The 25301-nt window shown below is 36.3% G+C and overlaps 1 protein-coding gene across 4 annotated transcripts in view; it reads left to right on the plus strand.

Annotated features, from left to right (window-relative positions):
* LOC117329052 (synaptotagmin-15-like) overlaps positions 1-25301 on the plus strand; it is a 145877-nt gene that overhangs the window by 102690 nt on the left and 17886 nt on the right. For all 4 annotated transcript variants that reach the window (XM_033886752.1, XM_033886776.1, XM_033886760.1 and 1 more), the window contains 5 exons: positions 13279-13489; positions 18876-18969; positions 19295-19465; positions 20793-20904; positions 22666-22848. In XM_033886752.1, coding sequence (XP_033742643.1) covers positions 13279-13489; positions 18876-18969; positions 19295-19465; positions 20793-20904; positions 22666-22848 — 771 coding nt within the window. The remainder of the gene's footprint in view (positions 1-13278; positions 13490-18875; positions 18970-19294; positions 19466-20792; positions 20905-22665; positions 22849-25301) is intronic.

Raw genomic sequence — 25301 nt, forward strand, 5'->3', positions numbered from 1 at the left:
TTGATAGGAACACATGTCATTGTTTAATCTATTGATAACACAGATTATTTGATAGGAACACATGTAATTGTTTACTCTATTGAGAACACAGATTATTTGATAGGACCACATGTAATTGTTTACTCTATTGATAACACAGATTATTTGATAGGAACACATGTCATTGTTTAATCTATTGAGAACACAGATTATTTGATAGGAACACATGTAATTGTTTACTCTATTGGTAACACAGATTATTTGATAGGAACACATGTAATTGTTTAATCTATTGAGAACACAGATTATTTGATAGGAACACATGTCATTGTTTAATCTATTGAGAACACAGATTGTTTAATAGGAACACATGTAATTGTTTACTCTATTGATAACACAGATTATTTGATAGGAACACATGTAATTGTTTACTCTATTGAGAACACAGATTATTTGATAGGAACACATGTAATTGTTTACTCTATTGAGATTACAGATTATTTGATAGGAACACATGTAATTGTTTACTCTATTGAGAACACAGATTATTTGATAGGAACACGTGTAATTGTTTAATCTATTGATAACACAGATTATTTGATAGGAACACATGTAATTCTTTACTGTATTGATAACACAGACTATTTGATAGGAACACATGTAATTCTTTACTCTATTGATAACACAGATTATTTGATAGGAACACATGTAATTGTTTATTCTATTGAGAACACATATTATTTGATAGGAACACGTGTAATTGTTTAGCCTATTGAGAATAAAAGTGGTAATTTCATTTGTCTTTGAACTTTATAACAAAGCTATACATATATAACGAGCTGCTGTCTGTCTGTTTCTCATCTTTAAGTAGTGAAGGATACGTAATGATAGACGGCAGTGAGATGAATGTTAGAAAACAGACAAGTGGGTTGTTTGTTAGCTCTTTGCAATCCGCGATTTTAGTAGTTGCTTAAATTGAAAAGCAAATTGTGATAAAACAAAATCATTTCCATTTCACTTTATTTGTTATATATCGTAAGATACTCGGTGAAACCTACAAATTGATTCTGTTGGCCACTGAGCAGACCTACAAATTGATTCTGTTGGCCACTGAGCAGACCTACAAATTGATTCTGTTGGCCACTGAGCAGACCTACAAATTGATTCTGTTGGCCACTGAGCAGACCTTCAAATTGATTCTGTTGGCCACTGAGCAGACTGAATTACTTGCAATATGGACAGTCGGTGATTTCGTCAGACTTTACCAGTAGACAATCTTTTGAATCGAAATACCAAACTAGTAACATTTCTTAACGAATCGGTATAAAATGTTGACATTAAACTACGTATGCGATAAAAAGACAATTAATCTAGACGACTGATTGTAGATGTATTAAATGGAATCTATGTCTAGGCTGAAATAACGATTTTAATTTGTATCCTCTCCAGCCTTTGTTATTTTCTAAAAGCATCCTGTCTAAGTATCTCATTTAATTTAGATAACGGAAGTACTTAATTAAGTTCTTGAGATGTATCTTTATAGAAACATTGTTTGTTTATCGTGGATATACAGCCTATTAGAAAGCGTTGTATTGCTAAATCAAATTAAATTAAAACATATATTGTCTTCACGAACATCTCCCGGTATTAAATGTCTGTTTTATGTAACACTGGATAGCACACTAATAAAACCTGTTGTATCCCAAACATAGGAGGCTTTCTGCTGTGTCGTCTCCATACACTCATAGCCGATGTATACATCACTTGTGAATTGTATCTGTTCCTGTCTTCTTTTCTGTCGCCTTTTTCTTTCGGTGTATTGTTTTCCTGTTCGTTTCACCGTAGTCAACCGTCCTGATATTACTGTGTCTGCTGCGAACGCATAAAAAGTTTAAGAAAATCGTCAACTCTGTTTAATTAGAGTAAGTAATTATTTTGATATGTCCTAAAATTACTATTTCTATTTTCGATATACAGAGCATAAAGCGCCATTTAAAAATCGTAGTATGTACAATCGGTATTGTGGGGAATCACTTGTGACAAAAATCACCACCGATAGACATATTGAACAAACACAAATACACAGTTCATTATTTACAGATAGCATACATTTTTAAAATTTTTCACATAACACACACATTTTAAATGCATGCATACATTGCTCATATACCACGTAATATAAAATGTATATTGTTCATATTCCACGGTACATACAATGTACATTGTTCATATTCCACGGTACATACAATGTACATTGTTCATATTCCACGGTTCATACAATGTACATTGTTCATATTCCACGGTAAATACAATGTACATTGTTCATATTCCACGGTACATACAATGTACACATGTACATTGTTCATATTCCACGATACATACAATGTACATTGTTCATATTCCACGGTAAATACAATGTACATTGTTCATATTCCACGGTAAATACAATGTACATTGTTCATATTCCACGGTACATACAATGTACATTGTTCATATTCCACGGTAAATACAATGTACATATGTACATTGTTTCATATCCACGGTACATACAATGTACATTGTTCAATTCCACGGTAATACAATGTACATTGTTTCATATTCCACGGTACATACAATGTAGCATTGTTCATATTCCACGGTAACATACAATGTACATTGTTCATATTCCCACGGTACTACAATGTACAGTTGTTCATATTCCACGGTACATACAATGTCACATGTACATTGTTCATATTCCACGATACATACAATGTTACATTGTTCATTATTCCACGGTACATACAATGTACATGTTCATATTCCACGGTAAATACAATGTACATTGTTCATAATTCCACGGTACATACATTATTCATATTCACGTAATACATGTACATTGCTTCATATTCCAAGTACACACATACATTGTTCATATTCCACGGTACATACAATATTGTTTCACATTTCATTTCAACGTAATACAAACATTGTTCATATTCCACGTACATATACAATGTACATATGATTCTATATTCCACGGTAATACATTACATTGTTCATATTCCACGGTACATTATATACATTGTTCATATTCACGTAACAAACATTGTTCATATTCACGCAATATACAATATTGATATTCACGCAATATACATTATTCATATTCACGTAACAAACATTGTTCATATTCACGCAATATACAATATTTGATATTCACGCAATATACATTATTCATATTCACGTAATACAAACATTGTTCATATTCACGTAATACAATTACATTTCATATTCCACGGTAATACATGTACATTTTCATATTCACGGTAATACAATGACATTGTTCATATTCCACGAAATACAATATTGATATTCACGCAATATACATTCTTCATATTTACGTAACAAACATTGTTCATATTCACGGCAATAACAGTCATTGATATTCCACGTAATATACAATTCATTTTCATATTCCACGGTACTCATATTTCGCATTTCATCAATTGTTTATATTCCAAGTCACATACATTGTTCATATTCCACGTTATATAGATTGTTCATTTTCACATAAAATGTTAAATTTCCACGTAATATACATGTACATATTATTTATATTCATGTAACATACATTATTCTTATTAATGTAACATACATTATTCATATTCACGTAATACGCATCGTTCATATTAACGTAACAAACATTGTTCATATTCACGCAATATACAATATTTATATTCACGTAATATACATTCTTCATATTCACGTAATATATACATTCTTCATATTCACGTAACAAACATTGTTCATATTCACGCAATATACAATATTGATATTCGCGCAATATACATTATTCATATTTACGTAACAAACATTGTTTAAATCCACGTAATATACACTATTCATATTCACATAATATGTATTGTTCATATTCATATTCACGTAATACGCATTGATTATATTCACGCAGCGATTTAAGAACAAAGATATTGATCCCCCAACATAATCATCTGAACCGTGTGGAAATTAGCAAAGTTAAATTAGTTTTAATTAAAACAGGACGGGTAGCCCCTGATGTTCTGAGCGATCACAGGAAAACTGTTTAACAGTAATTAATGAAGGTAGGAGAGAGTGACGTAACACAAAAGTGCAAAGAGCTTCAGAATCTGTCTGTCTCTATAGCAGACTTCAACTAACAAACAAGATTATAGAATCCATTGTAATTTCTAAGCAAAATGTTTGCAGCATTTATAAGAGTTTTAATTGTTGTTTAATGTTGAAGTAATATTGGTTATAACAGAGGGGTACATGTATGTAGTGGTGACAGGGTTATAACAGAGGGGTATGTAGTGGTAATAGGGTTATAACAGAGGGGTATGTAGTGGTGATATTGGTTATAACAGAGGGGTATGTAGTGGTGATATTGGTTATAACAGAGGGGTATGTAGTGGGGATAGGGTTATAACAGAGGGGTATGTAGTGGTGATATTGGTTATAACAGAGGGGTATGTAGTACTAGTGGTGATATTGGTTATAACAGAGGGGTATGTAGTGGTGATATTGGTTATAACAGAGGGATATGTAGTGGTGACAGGGTTATAACAGAGGGGTATGTAGTGGTGATATTGGTTATAACAGAGGGGTATGTAGTGGTAATAGGGTTATAACAGAGGGGTATGTAGTGGTGATATTGGTTATAACAGAGGGGTATGTAGTGGTGATATTGGTTATAACAGAGGGGTATGTAGTGGGGATAGGGTTATAACAGAGGGGTATGTAGTGGTGATATTGGTTATAACAGAGGGGTATGTAGTACTAGTGGTGATATTGGTTATAACAGAGGGGTATGTAGTGGTGATATTGGTTATAACAGAGGGATATGTAGTGGTGACAGGGTTATAACAGAGGGGTATGTAGTGGTGATAGAGTTATAACAGAGGGGTATGTAGTGGTGACAGGGTTATAACAGAGGGGTATGTAGTGGTGATAGAGTTATAACAGAGGGGTATGTAGTGGGTATATTGGTTATAACAGAGGGGTATGTAGTGGGGATAGGGTTATAACAGAGGGGTATGTAGTGGTGATAGAGTTATAACAGAGGGGTATGTAGTGGTGACATGGTTATAACAGAGGGGTATGTAGTGGTGACATGGTTATAACAGAGGGGTATGTAGTGGTGACAGGGTTATAACAGAGGGGTATGTAGTGGTGATAGGGTTATAACAGAGGGGTATGTAGTGGTGATATTGGTTATAACAGAGGGGTATGTAGTGGTGATATTGGTTATAACAGAGGGGTATGTAGTGGTGATAGAGTTATAACAGAGGGGTATGTAGTGGTGACAGGGTTATAACAGAGGGGTATGTAGTGGTGATATTGGTTATAACAGAGGGGTATGTAGTGGTGACAGGGTTATAACAGAGGGGTATGTAGTGGTGACAGGGTTATAACAGAGGGGTATGTAGTGGGGATAGGGTTATAACAGAGGGGTATGTAGTGGTGATAGGGTTATAACAGAGGGGTATGTAGTGGGGATAGGGTTATAACAGAGGGGTATGTAGTGGTGATAGGGTTATAACAGAGGGGTATGTAGTGGGGATAGGGTTATAACAGAGGGGTATGTAGTGGTGATATTGGTTATAACAGGGGTATGTAGTGGTGACAGGGTTATAACAGAGGGGTATGTAGTGGTGATATTGGTTATAACAGAGGGGTATGTAGTGGTGATATTGGTTATAACAGAGGGGTATGTAGTGGTGATAGGGTTATAACAGAGGGGTATGTAGTGGTGACAGGGTTATAACAGAGGGGTATGTAGTGGTGATACTGGTTATAACAGAGGGGTATGTAGTGGGGATAGGGTTATAACAGAGGGGTATGTAGTGGTGATAGGGTTATAACAGAGGGGTATGTAGTGGTGACAGGGTTATAACAGAGGGGTATGTAGTGGTGATACTGGTTATAACAGAGGGGTATGTAGTGGGGATAGGGTTATAACAGGGGGGTATGTAGTGGTGACAGGGTTATAACAGAGGGGTATGTAGTGGGTATATTGGTTATAACAGAGGGGTATGTAGTGGTGATATTGGTTATAACAGAGGGGTATGTAGTGGTGATAGAGTTATAACAGAGGGGTATGTAGTGGTGACAGGGTTATAACAGAGGGGTATGTAGTGGGGATAGGGTTATAACAGAGGGGTATGTAGTGGGGATAGGGTTATAACAGAGGGGTATGTAGTGGGGATAGGGTTATAACAGAGGGGTATGTAGTGGTGACAGGGTTATAACAGAGGGGTATGTAGTGGTGACAGGGTTATAACAGAGGGGTATGTAGTGGGTATATTGGTTATAACAGAGGGGTATGTAGTGGGTATATTGGTTATAACAGAGGGGTATGTAGTGGTGATATTGGTTATAACAGAGGGGTATGTAGTGGTGACAGGGTTATAACAGAGGGGTATGTAGTGGTGATATTGGTTATAACAGAGGGGTATGTAGTGGGGATAGGGTTATAACAGAGGGGTATGTAGTGGGGATAGGGTTATAACAGAGGGGTATGTAGTGGTGATATTGGTTATAACAGAGGGGTATGTAGTGGTGATATTGGTTATAACAGAGGAATATGTAGTGGTGACAGGGTTATAACAGAGGGGTATGTAGTGGTGATATTGGTTATAACAGAGGGGTATGTAGTGGTGATAGAGTTATAACAGAGGGGTATGTAGTGGTGACAGGGTTATAACAGAGGGGTATGTAGTGGTGATATTGGTTATAACAGAGGGGTATGTAGTGGTGACATGGTTATAACAGAGGGGTATGTAGTGGTGACAGGGTTATAACAGAGGGGTATGTAGTGGTGACATGGTTATAACAGAGGGGTATGTAGTGGTGACAGGGTTATAACAGAGGGGTATGTAGTGGTGATATTGGTTATAACAGAGGGGTATGTAGTGGTGACAGGGTTATAACAGAGGGGTATGTAGTGGTGATATTGGTTATAACAGAGGGGTATGTAGTGGTGATATTGGTTATAACAGAGGGGTATGTAGTGGTGATATTGGTTATAACAGAGGGGTATGTAGTGGTGATAGGGTTATAACAGAGGGGTATGTAGTGGTGATAGGGTTATAACAGAGGGGTATGTAGTGGTGATATTGGTTATAACAGAGGGGTATGTAGTGGTGACAGGGTTATAACAGAGGGGTATGTAGTGGTGACATGGTTATAACAGAGGGGTATGTAGTGGTGACAGGGTTATAACAGAGGGGTATGTAGTGGTGATATTGGTTATAACAGAGGGGTATGTAGTGGTGATAGAGTTATAACAGAGGGGTATGTAGTGGTGACAGGGTTATAACAGAGGGGTATGTAGTGGTGATATTGGTTATAACAGAGGGGTATGTAGTGGTGATAGAGTTATAACAGAGGGGTATGTAGTGGTGATATTGGTTATAACAGGGGGGTATGTAGTGGTGACAGGGTTATAACAGAGGGGTATGTAGTGGTGACATGGTTATAACAGAGGGGTATGTAGTGGTGACAGGGTTATAACAGAGGGGTATGTAGTGGTGATAGGGTTATAACAGAGGGGTATGTAGTGGTGATATTGGTTATAACAGAGGGGTATGTAGTGGTGATATTGGTTATAACAGAGGGGTATGTAGTGGGTATATTGGTTATAACAGAGGGGTATGTAGTGGTGATAGGGTTATAACAGGGGGGTATGTAGTGGTGATAGGGTTATAACAGGGGGGTATGTAGTGGTGATACTGGTTATAACAGAGGGGTATGTAGTGGTGATAGGGTTATAACAGGGGGGTATGTAGTGGTGATAAAGTTGTAACAGAGAGGTATGTAGTGGTGATAGGGTTATAACAGAGGGGTATGTAGTGGTGACATGGTTATAACAGAGGGGTATGTAGTGGTGATATTGGTTATAACAGAGGGGTATGTAGTGGGTATATTGGTTATAACAGAGGGGTATGTAGTGGGTATATTGGTTATAACAGAGGGGTATGTAGTGGGGATAGGGTTATAACAGAGGGGTATGTAGTGGTGATATTGGTTATAACAGAGGGGTATGTAGTGGGGATAGGGTTATAACAGAGGGGTATGTAGTTCAGGGTTATAACAGAGGGGTATGTAGTTCCTGATAAGACTGGTCTATGTGACAATATATCAACACCTCGCCTGTGCGTGCAACTGAGTCTATATAGACGGCGGGAAGCTTGTATTCAAATACTTGCGTAGGAGGTATAGGACCAGTTATAGACCCATTCTATTGTGTTTTATTAGAATCCAGTGGCTCATCTACGCTCAACAATAATGATTTATTGCTTTTGAAATTTGGAACGGTCTAACTTATGACATAATGATGGTATAAACAGCCAATATCAGAAGTAAATTTTCTCTGTCAATGGATCGATTTAAAACAATGATACTTTCATCGTCTTAATTGAGAAAATTCTGATTTATCAATTCCTGGAAATAATTCCCAAGTGGTATTCATGTGTTTGACTGTTTTATACTGTGTTCTGTCTAGCTGCAATGGCGTACGGACGGAAGCTTCAAACAGAAATATGTTTATAAACCTACCGTAACAGTGAATTGGTTGTTTATTACGTCATCATGCTGCAGGGTAGATATACACTCGTTTTAGAGTACAATGGCCATGTCCCTTATTTTAGACATATTATACTTACAATACACATCATTATTGATGGAACAGATCGTAATGACATAGACAGCGAACGGCTAGTATATGATGGCAGCCTTAATTAATGACAAACGTTGTATAAAGCAGCATGTTTCCGGCCGTCTGATTCCTACCAGTAATAATCCTTGTATAGGTGCTTCCATAATAGCTTGGAAACAAACATGCACGTGCGACAAGGATATTGTAGGAATTGTCAATCGAGATATTATTTGACAATCTACTTTAACTACAAATGTCAGTTTCTGAATCCAGATGAAATAATGTCCTTCAATTCTTTTTTAAAAGCTTTCGATATGAATAACATATTTTCAGCTTTGTCTAGGTGGCAAACCTCAACATACGGAGATCTAGAGCCACTTAACACCCGTTCACGAGGTGTAGATCACATTCTGATTGCCTCGTTTTATTCTGTATCTGACACCTGCATGTAAGAACAAAACATAACATCAAATATACCATGTCTCGATAAATCACCCATTTACCCATTCCTTAGTTACAACTTAATTTAACAATGATTAACCGAAACATCACAATCTGATTAGAACTCAATATGTGTTTTAATATAACTCTAAAGGTCACGCAGTATGTGTTTTAATATAACTCAAAGGTTACTTAGTATGTGTTCTGATTAAGTTTGCATATCTACATCTATCTACTATCATTAATGTCACAAGACAACCAGGCTCACATTGTCGTCCAACAACAACTTAAACGAAGCAGATATGCCAATTATTTATAGAATTAATCTCTAATTAAACGACATTCCAGAAGTCACATTTTAAACAACATTTTACTCGAGAAGACAAAAAGATAACATTCTAAAGCTGATATAATTATATAAAGTATCGTACAATGAAGTCCGAAGTGGAACGATTACATTTCACTTTTGATACCGTAGGCAAACACACGACATTACATCACATTGACCTAAGCAACGAGATCTAGTCGATATATCAAATCCTTGTTTTGATTTAATATAACATCGCTTTAAAAAGTCAGTAACGTTGAACGTAATCATTACACTACAAAACGGAATTCTTAAAAGAAGACTTCTGCTCAAATAAGAATGTCTCAATAGCAACACATTAATTAAATTATGTTCAATTAAAATTTTCTAAAGCGTGCAAATATTACACATTGCATTGAACTGAAACTCCACGAAATTATTGGATATGAAAATAGACGAACCAGTGTAACTGTACGCTTGTATCTAACCCGTGCTGTAGGAGCGAGGGAAATATATTTGCTGCATCTTACTACATTTAGTTTGTGCTCCCTCTTCATGATGGGAATGGTTTGTCTCTGATGTCTTCTGTATTGGAGGCATGGAAGACACGTTGAATAAGGCTTGTTCCACCCCACTACCTGGATCTGCTGGCGCTCCAGTGAAACATTTTATATCTCTATATTATCATTTCTTTCCTGGTTTCCCCTTTGTTTCTGTCTGATATTTCTTTCTGTATTTTGCGGTCTCTTTTCCTTGACAAGACACCCGTCCTCGAGTGACCCTGCCGAGGTCGTTTAACTCCATACAAACACATACGTCACACGTATTTGCCACCATCATAACTGTTTAACATTGATTTACACTATGAAGCTACCACCTCATTGTAACGCTTAGCCGCCACCTGGTAAATTGTATGGCAGTCATTAGAGGATACAGCAGAATCTACTCTATTTGAGGATGTAAAGCCGCCATGTTTTCAGACTTACATGCTGTAGGTACCTTCCGTCTGGAAAAGTCATAATTAATTGCCATGTATATATTTCTCCGGTCAATGAATGCCATCCAAAATATATGTCAGATAAATCACGAAGTTATGAAAAGATACATGTATCTTCTTTTCTGAGAGATTTTTTTTTTGCGATGACATATTTCTGAAAGCCAGGTAATAAAACATATGTATATTGCATTATTGCACTTTTTCTATTCAAATTTCTTTGTGTGAGGCCATTGTGATTCTATTATAGATTTAAAGCAGATTCGAATTAGAAAAGCATAATATATTTATCGAGTACGCACTTTTCATACGGTCAATATGGAGACAAAAGCCCACAAGTGAATCTACCATATGTGTGTATAGTTAAACCCCCACGATAGGACGTTGCTTGTGTGTTACAATTAGTTAAACCCACAGAGACTTTAATTTGGCATTAATGTATTTCATTTCTTGAAATTCGAATCGATCTTCCATGAAACACACCAGATTGTGGTTAATGATCCCGTAACCACTACAGCTATGCTTCATTGTAATACTGCATACCTGGAATAAAATAAAATAAATATACAATAAAAGTCTTTATGTTACCATCACCAAGGCAACGCATTGTTAGTGTCATCAACATACTATTTTTACACGTAAATCCGTTTTTATTTCCATCCTACTTGCATGTCTTCAGAACACTTCATGATGATTATCCTATTTAATGTCTCGTTTTCCTTAGTGACTTCATTATACGAATCAAGGGCATCTATGAAGTACCACGTGACAGTCGGAAATATACGTTACAGACAATTTGCCCAGTATATCGAATAATTTGTTCGAGGGCAACACAGATATTTGTCTCACATGCAAACATTAAAATAACCAGGGAAAACTTTCTGATAATCCCCGGGGGAAAATAAATTGAAATTCGAAACCGACTTTTATCTAGACCATGTAAATATACCTGATGTTAAGTGTGAAATCAGTCTGAATGACATTTACCTTGAGCACATCAATATACGTGAAGTTAAGACTCTTACCTTGACCACATCAATATACGTGATGTTAAGTACTGTATGATATCAGTCTAAATGACTCTTACCTTGACCTTGACCACATCAATATACCTGATGTTAAGTACTGTATGATATCAGTCTAAATGACTCTTACCTTGACCACGTCAATATACCTGATGTTAAGTATGATATCAGTCTAAATGACTCTTACCTTGACCTTGACCACATCAATATACCTGATGTTAAGTACTGTATGATATCAGTCTGAATGACTCTTACCTTGACCTTGACCACATCAATATACTTGATGTTAAGTATGATATCAGTCTAAATGACTCTTACCTTGACCTTCACCACATCAATATACTTGATGTTAAGTATGATATCAGTCTGAATGAAACTTACCTTGACCTTCACCACATCAATATACGTGATGTTAAGAATGATATCATTATAGCTGGTCTTCAATTTCATCACGACATTAGCAACTATTAAAGAGACGAGATTTCATCGCTAAGATCAGACCGAATTATCTTAAAATCATGTTCTGTTAGCCTTACACTAAAGAATCTTGTCTTAGTATCTGAAACTGAATCATGGTACTTGATGAGATTATTTATTGCCCTGTTTTCGCTGGCTCGTCATGTTTTCTTTCATTACCTACCCAAATAATAATGATGAACAGCACAAAACATATTTGATGTGACTTTAAACATTAAGGTTAAAATTAAACTTTGAAAATCGACTATTCTAACTTTCGAATTCACGATTCGCTCCATCAGCATATCAGATTACAAAGAACTTTAAAAAGGTTAAAATTCAAAAAGTTATTAAAAGATCAAGATGTTGTTACTGTTTACTAAAGACTCCTGATGAAAAAGTTTAACACAAAAAGAAATGAAAACCGCCAAAAATATTACCACTGTTTATACAAGGACTCAGTAAATGGTACAAATCGAGAAAATGAATTGATTCATGTGAACACTGACGAAACGAAACCTGGAAGACGATTACGTGTACCTTTATAGAAAGTGATTACGTAATGGGGTTCGTTTCACAGTCAAAGGCCAATTCCCCATAGGTAAGGTTTACACACCTCACGTTTAGAATATCGATGGCGGTTGTAGCTGGAATGAGGGAGTATACCTTCTGTATCCTCCTGTACACTATAGACATATCGACATATATACAAGTGATGGTTCGTTAATAGGGATAGTATACGTGTATAACTTAACACTCCTACAGCCACATTTTCAACGGTGTAAAACACATATACAGTTACATATGGATGACCTGACAGCGCCAAGAACTCACCATATACGACACCTGGTCGCCTAAACAGAAATACATGCAGCTTGGTCAAACTGCACCAAAAAGACGTCCTTAAAAAGAACGTTTCAATGGCACAGTAATGGCCGGTCTGATACCTTTTCACTGTAGCGACTGATGATATGAATACCTGGATCATCATATACTTAATATAAATAATTAACGATGATTCGTGTATTGTTGCAGGATATACAACGAGGACGAGGATATTTTGCAATTAAATTAATAACGAAGGCCGCTCGGCTATAGTAACCTTATATGAAATATGTGAATATCAGATATATAAAATTGTAACAGCCGTGACTCACGAGCGTGTATTATTGGAAAATAATACATGGTTTTCAACCAATCAAAACTGGCGTTGCATAGCAAACATGGTAGAATTATATATATATGTGGATGTTCAACAAAGTCCAATCACAACAGAAAATTACACATAATGAATATGTCTATTTGTTATATACAATCCATATCTACATAATCGCTCTATAAATAATATATTTCATCTTTTCGCACGTATCTTTGAACGAGGCAAATGTTTATCTGTTGTCAGGTGCCTACGCTCTCGGCAGTATAGACCCGAGCCTGTACAAAATAGTAGACGAGGATGACGATTACGAGATTCCTCCAGAGCATATAGGAAGGGTGTGGTTTGCCGTCGAGTACGAGAGGGAGACAGAAAAACTGCTGGTGACTTTGATCAAGTCCAAGAACCTTCCCACACGGCAGTATGGCAACAACAGTAGCTGTGATCCCTTTGTAAGGTAGGGATTATTTGAGGAGTTTCTATCTTATAGGTGGTATATTCTTTTTTTTATAAAGTGCAACGGTGATATCAGTTTCTTGAGTACAAGAAACAAATTGCTTATGATGTGTAAATGACTATACATAGCATGAAGCCACATTTTACTCCGGTCATTTACTCGTGTTCGTCATTGCGACTTTCATTGAGCCATCAATTATTTATAGATTTTTTTAAGAAACGGAAATGTCGAATTCCTCGTTTATCAAGGTATTCAAGCCACGTGTGTCCATCGTGAGCGTTGTATTCATCTAATGTGTCAATTCCAACTTATATAATATAAACTACAGTAGATGTTCTTGTGCAGGTTCGCTAGTATTCTGTAATGGGATTTTGACGGCGGTAAGCAATTGTTCCAAATTATCCGACAAATTGTCGATCGGATTTATATCAGGACTTCCGAATGGCCAATCTTGGATAAAGTTTTGAGCCCAAATGTATGCAATGTGCAATGGTGCCTTTGGGTATATGGCCGTCTGTGATGTCCTACTAATGGTACGAATACTGAAAGTAATCCGCAGAAACAGGACAATGTGTAGGTCAAGGACTTCTTCCCGATACTGACACGCACTTAGATTCCCATGAATAGCAACACGAGGTGATCTGTGGCCTTGAACAATGGCTTTCATACTATTGCACAGTAACCTCATATAGGTAGACGTTATATCTAAAACGATCGGTCCAAGGACATAGCAGTTCGTGTATCCTTCATTCCGCCGTCGGTAAACGCTCACGCGACCATTAGCCCTGACCAGGGAATACCTGGATTCAACTGGGGAAAGACAGAACTCCATCGTTGTCAGTTCAATGCTTGGTTCCTACAAGCATCTAGACTCGGCTCGGTTATACCGGTTGAAATCCTTAAGTAAACATGCATATATGGCCAAGCGTTTTACGTATCAGTACCATGATTAAACTGACGCGATTTAATAGCCAATTTAGTTGTAACAAAGCACAAACAGGCATTTCAAAACTTCACTGGAAAGATTCTCTAAGATTCATGTTTAAGGATGCGGACTTCTATTTATTCATCAAGCATATGTATTACTAATACGACCTTGAATCTTAGTCTACAATTATACACCAAGTTTTCGAAATGTCGATGAAAAGGAAGGATAACAGGGAAAGTAACATGTGGGCGAGTTGTTTATGCTGAGATGTCGTTGTAGATCCGTTTATCTATATTTATGTTCTTACTGACATACAAACCAGTCATGACATGGAGCCACTTTCAAACAAGCCAATGCACATGGGATAGATATAACAGCGAACAATCCCGTATATACCCGTAAATGTCATGTGCATGTATCACATTGTAAACGTTACTACTGCCCCGGTCCACGGGATGTATTTTGCAATGTCTGATGTTGACACACCGCGATGGCTATAAATATTTTACCGTAAATTTTGACATTTACATTTTATTACTCCAAATGGCCTCAGACAGTACAGAAGATTGTTAAAGATTTAGATCTGTCTGTTAAACAGTTCGTATTCTTCTTTCAATACGCGAGGACGAATATTTACAAGTACATTATCACCTCTTTGCCCTCGGTATTTCGGATATGTCTATCCTATGTTAGGCTTTTATTGTAGCAGTATACCCAACGGAAAATGAATAAAATCTTTGGTATCATTTCTCCTTCGTCAGTTTTGATAGATATGATGCAGTGTTTTCGATCAGGGCTGTTGTCCTTTTATAGAAAATGGCACTGTTACTAGTAATAATACTCCATACACTTGTTTACTTAAAGGCTTTGTTAGACAAGGATCCTAAGCAGGCGCTGTGGTGGGATTCCCCTTCCATAATACCGTCGTTATACAACAATGACCTTGATCGGAGTGAAGATCGTGGACTTAGTGATTAAAAAATCAAATGACATGCTAATGGAGAAACAAATCTATTGTTCTCGTTAAATCAAAGAAGATTATTTATTTGTTGCGTTTTGTTAGTGCAGATCGGTGACTTAAATTTCAGAAAAAAATCCGGATCTTGAAGCACAACTATCGAAGTAAATCCGGCTGATACATCTATGACAGTTTCTTGGTTAATAGACTTTTTTTCGCGGCGGAAATGGTTTGCCTTTGAAAGAACCGGTACTTTGTTTTAAACGGTCTAGCAGACTGTACCAGCAAAGGAAGTGCTTCCCTCTGCCGCAAAAGAAGAAGTAAAAAAATGGTGTCAATATTTCTATTGAATTGTAAATTTGTCCAATACACAAAACCTATTTCCCGGAAATTGCATACAAGGAACATCTTGTTTGCCGAGAAACTTACCATGTTCCCATATGTTGACCGACATATGCATATCAAGTTTGTATCTATTTTGCGACCGGAAGTCACGGCTAAGACGTTTCCTAAGTTAGGGCTAGATATCGATGTCGATGAAAGAGCTATCTGGACGAGCCCTTGTGAAAAAAAATAGCATCTTGTAGGTGATTAGTGAATACTCGAGGAAAAGACCTCGTGAGCGATTTACAATGCAGAATGGAGGAGGTCTGCGCACGCCATCTAACGATATTCTTAACAAATAATAACAAGTTGGTGTAGTGTGGAAATCGATTTGGTCCAATAGATCACACCAAGGAAGACTTGGGTACATGCATACATATATTAATATGCATATGAGGACATCATGTCGGCTACAGCGTCGCCAGTAGTCGTATGTACCTGTCTGTATGTTAGATGACTGGACAGTCTGTCGGGAGTACTGAACAGTTTCGGGTCATCCAAATAAATTTCCGTCCAATTTGTATATTAAACACGCCCTTGGGATAAAGCACGTGCACGAAACTACTTCTCTTCATCAGTTATACACGTTATTTATTGGACAATGTTACACATCATTTGAGGGAAAACGCATACATTAATACAGAATTTAGTGCTTTGGAGGAATGCTGATAACACATTGTCGATTGTATCGCAGTCATTAAAGCGGACTCTACCAAAACGCCTAGTAGATACAACATGTTACCTCACTTTCTCAAATAAAGTGCAAATGCATGTACAATAAACATTTCAGTACATTTGTCAAGAAGAATGTATATTTTACAACTACTATATTGGATTGCATAACTCTTCAGATGATAGTGATATGTCCATATACGTGAACATCGACTGCAGTATGTGTACATGTACTTGATAACAATAGACAAGGAAATGGCTGATTGTTAGGTCAGATTTTGTTTTATAGACATTTAAAAGTTTTCCAAATATGAGTATTAGCTACATTTACATACATCTATATTCCTCATCTCTGTCATGATTTAACTGTGAAACTACTACAACGTTTGATCAGGTGACCATTATTGCTGTTCCAAGAACTTCACAAACTGGAAGTTAGAAGGATGTTATAACAAAGCATAACTACACTACACTCTATTAAAAATAAATATAAGTATTGGATGTTTAGCAATGAGTGGTAGGGTCATACCGACTTGTAACCAATAGCAACGGGTGTTATAGGACCATAACTCCATTTTCTGAAATGTATATTTTGAAATACGCTTTCGTATTCTTCACAAACACAAATACAATTGAAAATGTTTACTCTTCTTGTTCCCTGAAGTTGATTTTACAATTCTTAACCGATTAGACTATTCAATTATCTTGGCATGTGTGATCATAGGAAATGCTTACTTTCATGATTTGCGACGGTAAAGAATGTTAAGCTTATATTTCCATTTTCCCATTATGTTGTCAATAAGAATCTCATTATTTCTTGAGATTTACGTAAATAGCAGCATGCTATGAAAGTCTCAAAAGTGACAATAGAAATGTAGAGTATTGAAACAGTTTCCCTTGTCATCAGACTAGATAAAGATTTCCTTCACTGCTGCTCCAATGACCGGTCATTCCCACAGACTATTCTGTACACCAGTCGGACACTTCCATGCTAAAAACGTAACCTATTCATTTATATCTACACCATTTGTGTCTGTCTCGTCTTTTTATGTCCAGTAACTACTGTGCGTCTGCTAGTCTGATTAGAGACCCCGTCATGGTGGTACCGACATGTCGGACAAAACGTCCTGAAGAGGGAGCGTATTCTTGTTCGATAAATCTGGGCAATATATCTTCATTTGTAGGTAATGAACTATTTACCGCACGAGATTTAGATATATGTTGGGTTCGTGGCACGCATTAGGCTTGTCGTATTATCGGTCAAGCTTATATCTCGTGCCCACAAGCTCTGGCTCCATGTAAGAAAAGAAGAGCCACCCAGGGGAGACGGTTTGCATGAGTGTGCGTCGTAAAACACAGATAAACGTTTAAGAATCGCATAGTAACTATGTGGCAAGAGTGATACATATTGTCCGTGCTCTAGTCTGAATACTGAATTCTGAATACTGCAGTGTCGACCAATTTACTACTACGCCTGTTATGCCGCAAGTGTATACATTGTAATAGAATTGATAAGAAACCAGTGGATAAATTATATGTTCCATAATGAAAGAAAAATATTTAAATTTTAAGCGATTAAAAGGGATATACATACATTGAATAATAACACGTGAGTGTATATTTTTATTCATAAAAACCGATTAGTTGGTGTTATTTAGTTTGGCTGATTAGAATAGCTGATCTCGACACTAAAATGGAAATGTTGGGTTGTGTGTCGAATTCTACACGAAATATCTGCTAAAATCTGCCGTTATATCTAATTAAAATGTCTGTATTAGGTAAAAATGTCTGTATTAGGTAAAAATGGGTTTACAATGAGTTTTCAATGAGTTTACTATGAGTCACACTTTTATAGAAAATTAAATGACATACTGAAGATAACAAAACTCCACGAAAAAAACTAAAAGTGTATAGTCTGTTTTTGATTTCATCTGTTGTTTTTGTTTGGTTTATTTTATTGTTGTTAATTTATATTACATCAATAAAAGTTTATAGTCTGTTTTTTTTTTTATTTTGTCTGTTGTTTTTGTTGTTAATTCTATATTACATAAACGTTTATAGTCTGTTTTTGACTTCATCTGTTGTTTTTGTTTGGTTGATTTTATTGTTGTTAATTCTATATTACATCAATAAAAGTTTATAGTCTGTTTTTTTTTATTTTGTCTGTTGTTTTTGTTGTTAATTCTATATTACATAAACGTTTATAGTCTGTTTTTGACTTCATCTGTTGTTTTTGTTTGGTTGTTTTTGTTGTTGTTAATTATATATCACATAAAATATCGACATCAAATCTAAAGCTTTATAAAAGTTTGACATGTATGCGTGTGGTGCTAAGACTGCCTATGTCATCCAGTTTAATTGATTAGACCAGACAGTCGGTACAGCTTATCCCCATTATTATGGTTTTGTCCATTGATGATCTGAACGTTTATCGTATTTTGCAGAATTTATCTCATGCCGGACGAGAGACGTTATCTTCAGTCCAAATTCAAAAAGAAGACATGCAATCCTAAATTTGAGGAGAGCTACGTGTTCCAAGTAAGTTGGTGCAAGTGAACTGACACAATCAACTGTTATAGAGCGATGCAAAGAGAGATCAACATTCAAAAAATATTTCTAGAATAACCATTCACTATCGTATAATCCCTGCACTACATGCATGACTCCGCAAGACGTTGTTTATACTCCTTAACTTTCTATAGGGATTGCAAATACGGTTCCCTAGCACTTGTCCTTAATTGTTCATGTTTTGTGATTTTCTTTTATTTCACTATTAAAATATCCAAACACCTGGAAACCTCCTACAATTAGTCAGCCTCATAAATATAACCATTTCTTGCCTAAAGGATATTTACTTTAACAGGTTTCCACCAGGTCACTGCAGGACAGAGTATTAAAGTTTACAGTTTACGACGTAGATCGTCATAAACGACACAACGTGATTGGACATGCGCTGTACCCACTCAAGGAACACGACGGAGAAAGTAATGAGCGTCTTGTTATATGGCGAGATTTGGAACGAGAGGTGACGGAGGTACGGCAGTTAATGAAAGAAAAAAAGGAGCTACGCTTTTGACAAATGAGATTTTATTTTTTACTCGCAGTGAATCCGATTTTTGGTGATTTGAATAATTGTTTCCCCTTGATTCATTTTAAAGAGTTGATAATATCTCTCTGCAAGTATATTGACATCGGTAATTATAGAGATAAGTAGGGACAGTTATAGATAAGAACACATGTACACTGTACTTGTATTAAATATCATGTTTATAATGTAATTCCGCATTATTTTTTGAAAAAGTATACAAGGACACCTCTTAAGCGTTTGTGAATTCACAAGGACATTTTAACTTCATTAGTTGTCCAAACATCTGTAAAATTAAGCTTTCAGTTGTTGTTTATATCATTGCTATAACGAAGTCATATTTTTCAAGAATTGTTTATTCGTAATCATTTTTGACTATTTTCGATCACATGACATAAAAGATGGCGGCGTCCATGATTGATTAAACGGCGAGATTAAAGGAGTATCATGTTGTAAAAACGGTACTTTGTACCTTTTGCTATGAAACAAGGGGCCTAGGAGAGCAGGGAGGAATTATGATAGTCTGGGAGAAATGTTTGGTCAATAACCTTGAGTGAAGACGTAAAGGAATGCCGAGGCCACAACCTATGAAGAAAGTATATAGGTTAGCCTAAAAGGGAAACCATGGGTGAGAAACTAAGAGCGGGGTTTAAGGCGACAACCTAGACAGAAAAGGGCTGAGTGAATAGCCTAGGAGACTACCCAGGAAGTAGCCTAAGAGATAGACTATGGGGTCGTCTAGGGGGAAAGCCCATGGAGAAGCCTAGGGGATAACACAGAAAGTAGCCTAGGGGGATAACCGAGGGAAAAGCCTAGGGGATAATCCAGAAAGTAGCCTAAAAGATAGACCATGGGGTCGTCTAGGGCGATAGCCCAGGGAAAAGCCTAGGGGGATAGCTCAGGGAAAAGCCTAGAGTACTACCCAGAAAGTAGCCTAAAAAATAGACCATGGGGTCGTCTAGGGGATAACCAAGGAATAAGCCTAGGGGATAGCACAGGAAGCCTAACGCAATAGACAACCACCTGATTAGTTATGATTGAGGGCGATACATTATAGAATAACCTTGTTATTAACATTCCACAGGGATGGTGTACTTTCTAAACACAAGTCATCGACTAAGCGCTAAAGTTATACATTTCAAATCAACATATGCCACTAGCTAACACGATCGTCTAGGCAACAAGACATTTACAATAAATATGGAATTTTGTTAGCATCTCCACATCTAGTTATGTACTTCATTTACCTATATAAGTTTTTTTATAAACTTGACAGACTGTGACCAACAAGGGTGAACTACTGGTGTCGCTGTCTTACAACAATCATCTTGAGAGGCTTACGGTTGGAGTGTTCGAGGGGCGTGCACTGAAAACGGAAGGTGCAAACGGTAAGATTATAACAACGTCCAACCTTTTTTCGTGTTTCTCTAAAAGTACATGCAGCTTATTTCTTGGGAAAAGTGGATGTCAGCCGCAAAACATTTCAGTGTATTATCATACGTCAATGTGAATATAATTCAACAGTAGTCATTTGATACGTAGTCCAGAAAGCATCAGTATACATGTACACAAATATATGTCACAACGCATACTTGAGAAATAGCACAATGAAACAAAAATTAGGTTTATCCTGACATAATTACGCCATCAGAGATCACAGAATGAAAAAAAAATCTGGAGACATACATCAATGCGCCAGTGGGGGTATACACAGGAAGTGGCGCCGGTGATTATATATCCGTCTTTCCTGTGCCATTCCTGGTATTTATCTCAGGAGCAGCCACCAGTTGTCCACGCAATGAGACCAATCAGAGTTCAGATTATGCATAGGTTAAAGCATTGTTAGCTTTTGATCAATAAACTGGAGACAATAAAAGTATCATCACTTGCATAAAAGTGAACAATTTAGATGTATACATTTTAAGGTTACTAATCTTTCCAATTCATCTCTTCCTACTCATATATCACATATATATATATATATATTGACATGCATTGCTTTGAATCTTTCGCCTAAGCATTACTTTGGGCAGGGATTCAGTTACAACAAAATATTATCTATTGCACCGGTGTTTTAAAATGGGTTTCTTTCCATTTAGATATGTTTGTTGTTACATGATGTAGCCATTATAGGCATTGTCGTTAAGGAATCGAAAGTACATCTAACCTAGGTTACAATACTGGTCTGTTATCGCCGGTCTGTATTTTCGACAGACATTTAAGCTATGATTTTATATCCTATTCATAAGATAATTGATAGGTACTGAATAGTTTTTGAAATAATGGTCCTATTAAAGTGTCGATAGCATATACAGAATTGTTTCTCTTTCATTATCGAGAGATTCCGAAATCACGAACGCTATGATAAGATATCGGATACATAACGGAACCACTATCCAATCAAATAAATAAAAATCGGAATGCGGTGACCGTAAAATCCAGCGGCAATATACACTGTCCATTGATCCTTTAATCCATTAAATCTCATCTCGCGTGATCTTGTCGTGACTCTAGTGTGTTTACATAACTTTGCATTTCAGTAAAGCCTTGGATTGATTTTACGGCCCCATTCTCGTGCAGTTTTATGCACATGAAAAAATCCCAAAGTTAAGGCAAGGGTGATCAAATAACCGTTAGTTGTCAATGCAGAATGAATGTCAGATTGTGAATTCTGCGGCATACTTTCAATCGATTCAAAAACGTTTTGAATTTTCTTGTTTAAAGATGTCTAAAAGTTCGAGCACTCTGACTTAATATTTTTTTCGAAGTTCGATCTGCTTTCAGTCATACTTACCTACTCTAATTGGTCTGAGAATGTTCATAGTTACAAAGCTTTGTATTGTATACATGTGAAAATATAATCTTAACATTTTCGATTGTCTTCGTACAACGTTAATTAATTAGTTAATTGATTAACGATCCAGTAAACTGTTATCAGACCAGACAGCAATATATCTCACCCACACAGCAGATATCATACCATACGGTTTTGACAATAATACAAAAATATTTGCTTATATCTAGCCTGTGATATCTACAGGGTCTGATAGTCGATCATACCTCGTTACATGAACGCTAAAAGAATTGATCCTGTAGCTGAATGCTGGATACGATGGCAGATATATAATAAACCGTTTAATATGTTTCAGATTTCTTCGTCAAAGTGTGTTTACATGTGCAGAACCGTGTGGTGAAATCAAAGAAAACGGAAGTTATCAAAAAGTCAGACTGTCCGAATTTTAGTGAATCCTTTACATTCAAACTGCCCGTTGCCAATCTGGATGCAGCCAGTCTCAACATTACAACCATACAGCATATAAGTGGACATAAGGGTCAGTATACCAGTCACGATAACGAGTCTTACCATGTCAGTATAGCCCCTTATATATAGTGTATACAGATAGTAAGTTAATGAATCCCGCCATGTCAGTATGTATAGCCCCTATATATAGTGTATACAGATAGTATGTTAATGAATCCCGCCATGTCAGTATGTATAGCCCCTATATATAGTGTATACAGATAGGATGTGTATTTAGCCCCGATATATAGTGTATACAGATAGTATGTTAATGAATCCCGCCATGTCAGTATGTATAGCCCCATATATATAGTGTATACAGATAGTATGTGTATATAGCCCCCTATATATAGTATATACAGATAGTATGTTAATGAATCCTGTCATGTCAGTATATATAGCCCCATATATATAGTGTACACAGATAGTATGTTAATGAATCCTGTCATGTCAGTATATATAGCCCCATATATATAGTGTACACAGATAGTATGTTACTGAATCCCGCTATGTCAGTATATATATAGCCCCATATATATAGTGTACACAGATAGTATGTTAATGAATCCTGTCATGTCAGTATGTACATGTATATAGCCCCTTATATATAGTGTACACAGATAGTATGTTAATGAATCCTGTCATGTCAGTATGTATAGCCCCCCATATATATAGTGTATACAGATAGTATGTTAATGAATCCCGCCATGTCAGTATATATATAGCCCCCTATATATATAGTGTATACAGATAGTATGTGTATATAGCCCCCTATATATAGGATATACAGATAGTATGTTAATGAATCCCGCCATGTCAGTATATATATAGCCCCTATATATATAGTGTATACAGATAGTATGTTAATGAATCTCACCATGTCAGTATGTATATAGCCCCTATATATATAGTGTATACAGATAGTATGTTAATGAATCCCGCCATGTCAGTATGTATATAGCCCCCTATATATAGTGTATACAGATAGTACATTCTGTATGTTACTGAATCCCACCATGTCAGTATGTATAGCTCCTATATATAGTGTATACAGATAGTATGTTAATGAATCCCGCCATGTCAGTATGTATATAGCCCCCTATATATAGTGTATACAGATAGTACATTCTGTATGTTACTGAATCCCACCATGTCAGTATGTATAGCTCCTATATATAGTGTATACAGATAGTATGTTAATGAATCCCGCCATGTCAGTATGTATAGCCCCATATATATAGTGTATACAGATAGTATGTTAATGAATCCCGCCATGTCAGTATATATATAGCCCCTATATATATAGTGTATACAGATAGTATGTTAATGAATCCCGCCATGTCAGTATGTATATAGCCCCCTATATATAGTGTATACAGATAGTACATTCTGTATGTTACTGAATCCCGCCATGTCAGTATATATATAGCCCCTATATATAGTGTATACAGATAGTATGTTAATGAATCCCGCCATGTCAGTATGTATAGCTCCTATATATAGTGTATACAGATAGTATGTTAATGAATCCCGCCATGTCAGTATGTATAGCCCCTATATATATAGTGTATACAGATAGTATGTTAATGAATCCCGCCATGTCAGTATGTATAGCCCCTATATATAGTGTATACAGATAGTATGTGTATATAGCCCCATATGTATAGTGTATACAGATAGTATGTTAATGAATCCCGCCATGTCAGTATGTATATAGCCCCATATATATAGTGTATACAGATAGTATGTTAATGAATCCCGCCATGTCAGTATGTATATAGCCCCTATATATAGTGTATACAGATAGTATGTTAATGAATCCCGCCATGTCAGTATATATATAGCCCCATATATATAGTGTATACAGATAGTATGTTAATGAATCCCGCCATGTCAGTATGTATAGCTCCTATATATAGTGTATACAGATAGTATGTTAATGAATCCCGCCATGTCAGTATGTATAGCTCCTATATATAGTGTATACAGATAGTATGTTAATGAATCTCACCATGTCAGTATATATATAGCCCCATATATATAGTGTATACAGATAGTATGTTAATGAATCCCGCCATGTCAGTATGTATAGCCCCATATATATAGTGTATACAGATAGTATGTTAATGAATCCCGCCATGTCAGTATGTATAGCCCCTATATTTAGTGTATACAGATAGTATGTTAATGAATCCCGCCATGTCAGTATGTATAGCCCCCTATATATAGTGTATATAGATAGTATGTTAATGAATCCCGCCATGTCAGTATGTATATAGCCCCCTATATATAGTGTATATAGATAGTATGTTAATGAATCCCGCCATGTCAGTATGTATAGCTCCTATATATAGTGTATACAGATAGTATGTGTATATAGCCCCATATATATAGTGTATACAGATAGTATGTTAATGAATCCCGCCATGTCAGTATGTATATAGCCCCTATATATAGTGTATACAGATAGTATGTTAATGAATC

Source organism: Pecten maximus, chromosome 1 (genome assembly GCF_902652985.1).
Source record: "Pecten maximus chromosome 1, xPecMax1.1, whole genome shotgun sequence".
NCBI classification, from domain to species: domain Eukaryota; kingdom Metazoa; phylum Mollusca; class Bivalvia; order Pectinida; family Pectinidae; genus Pecten; species Pecten maximus.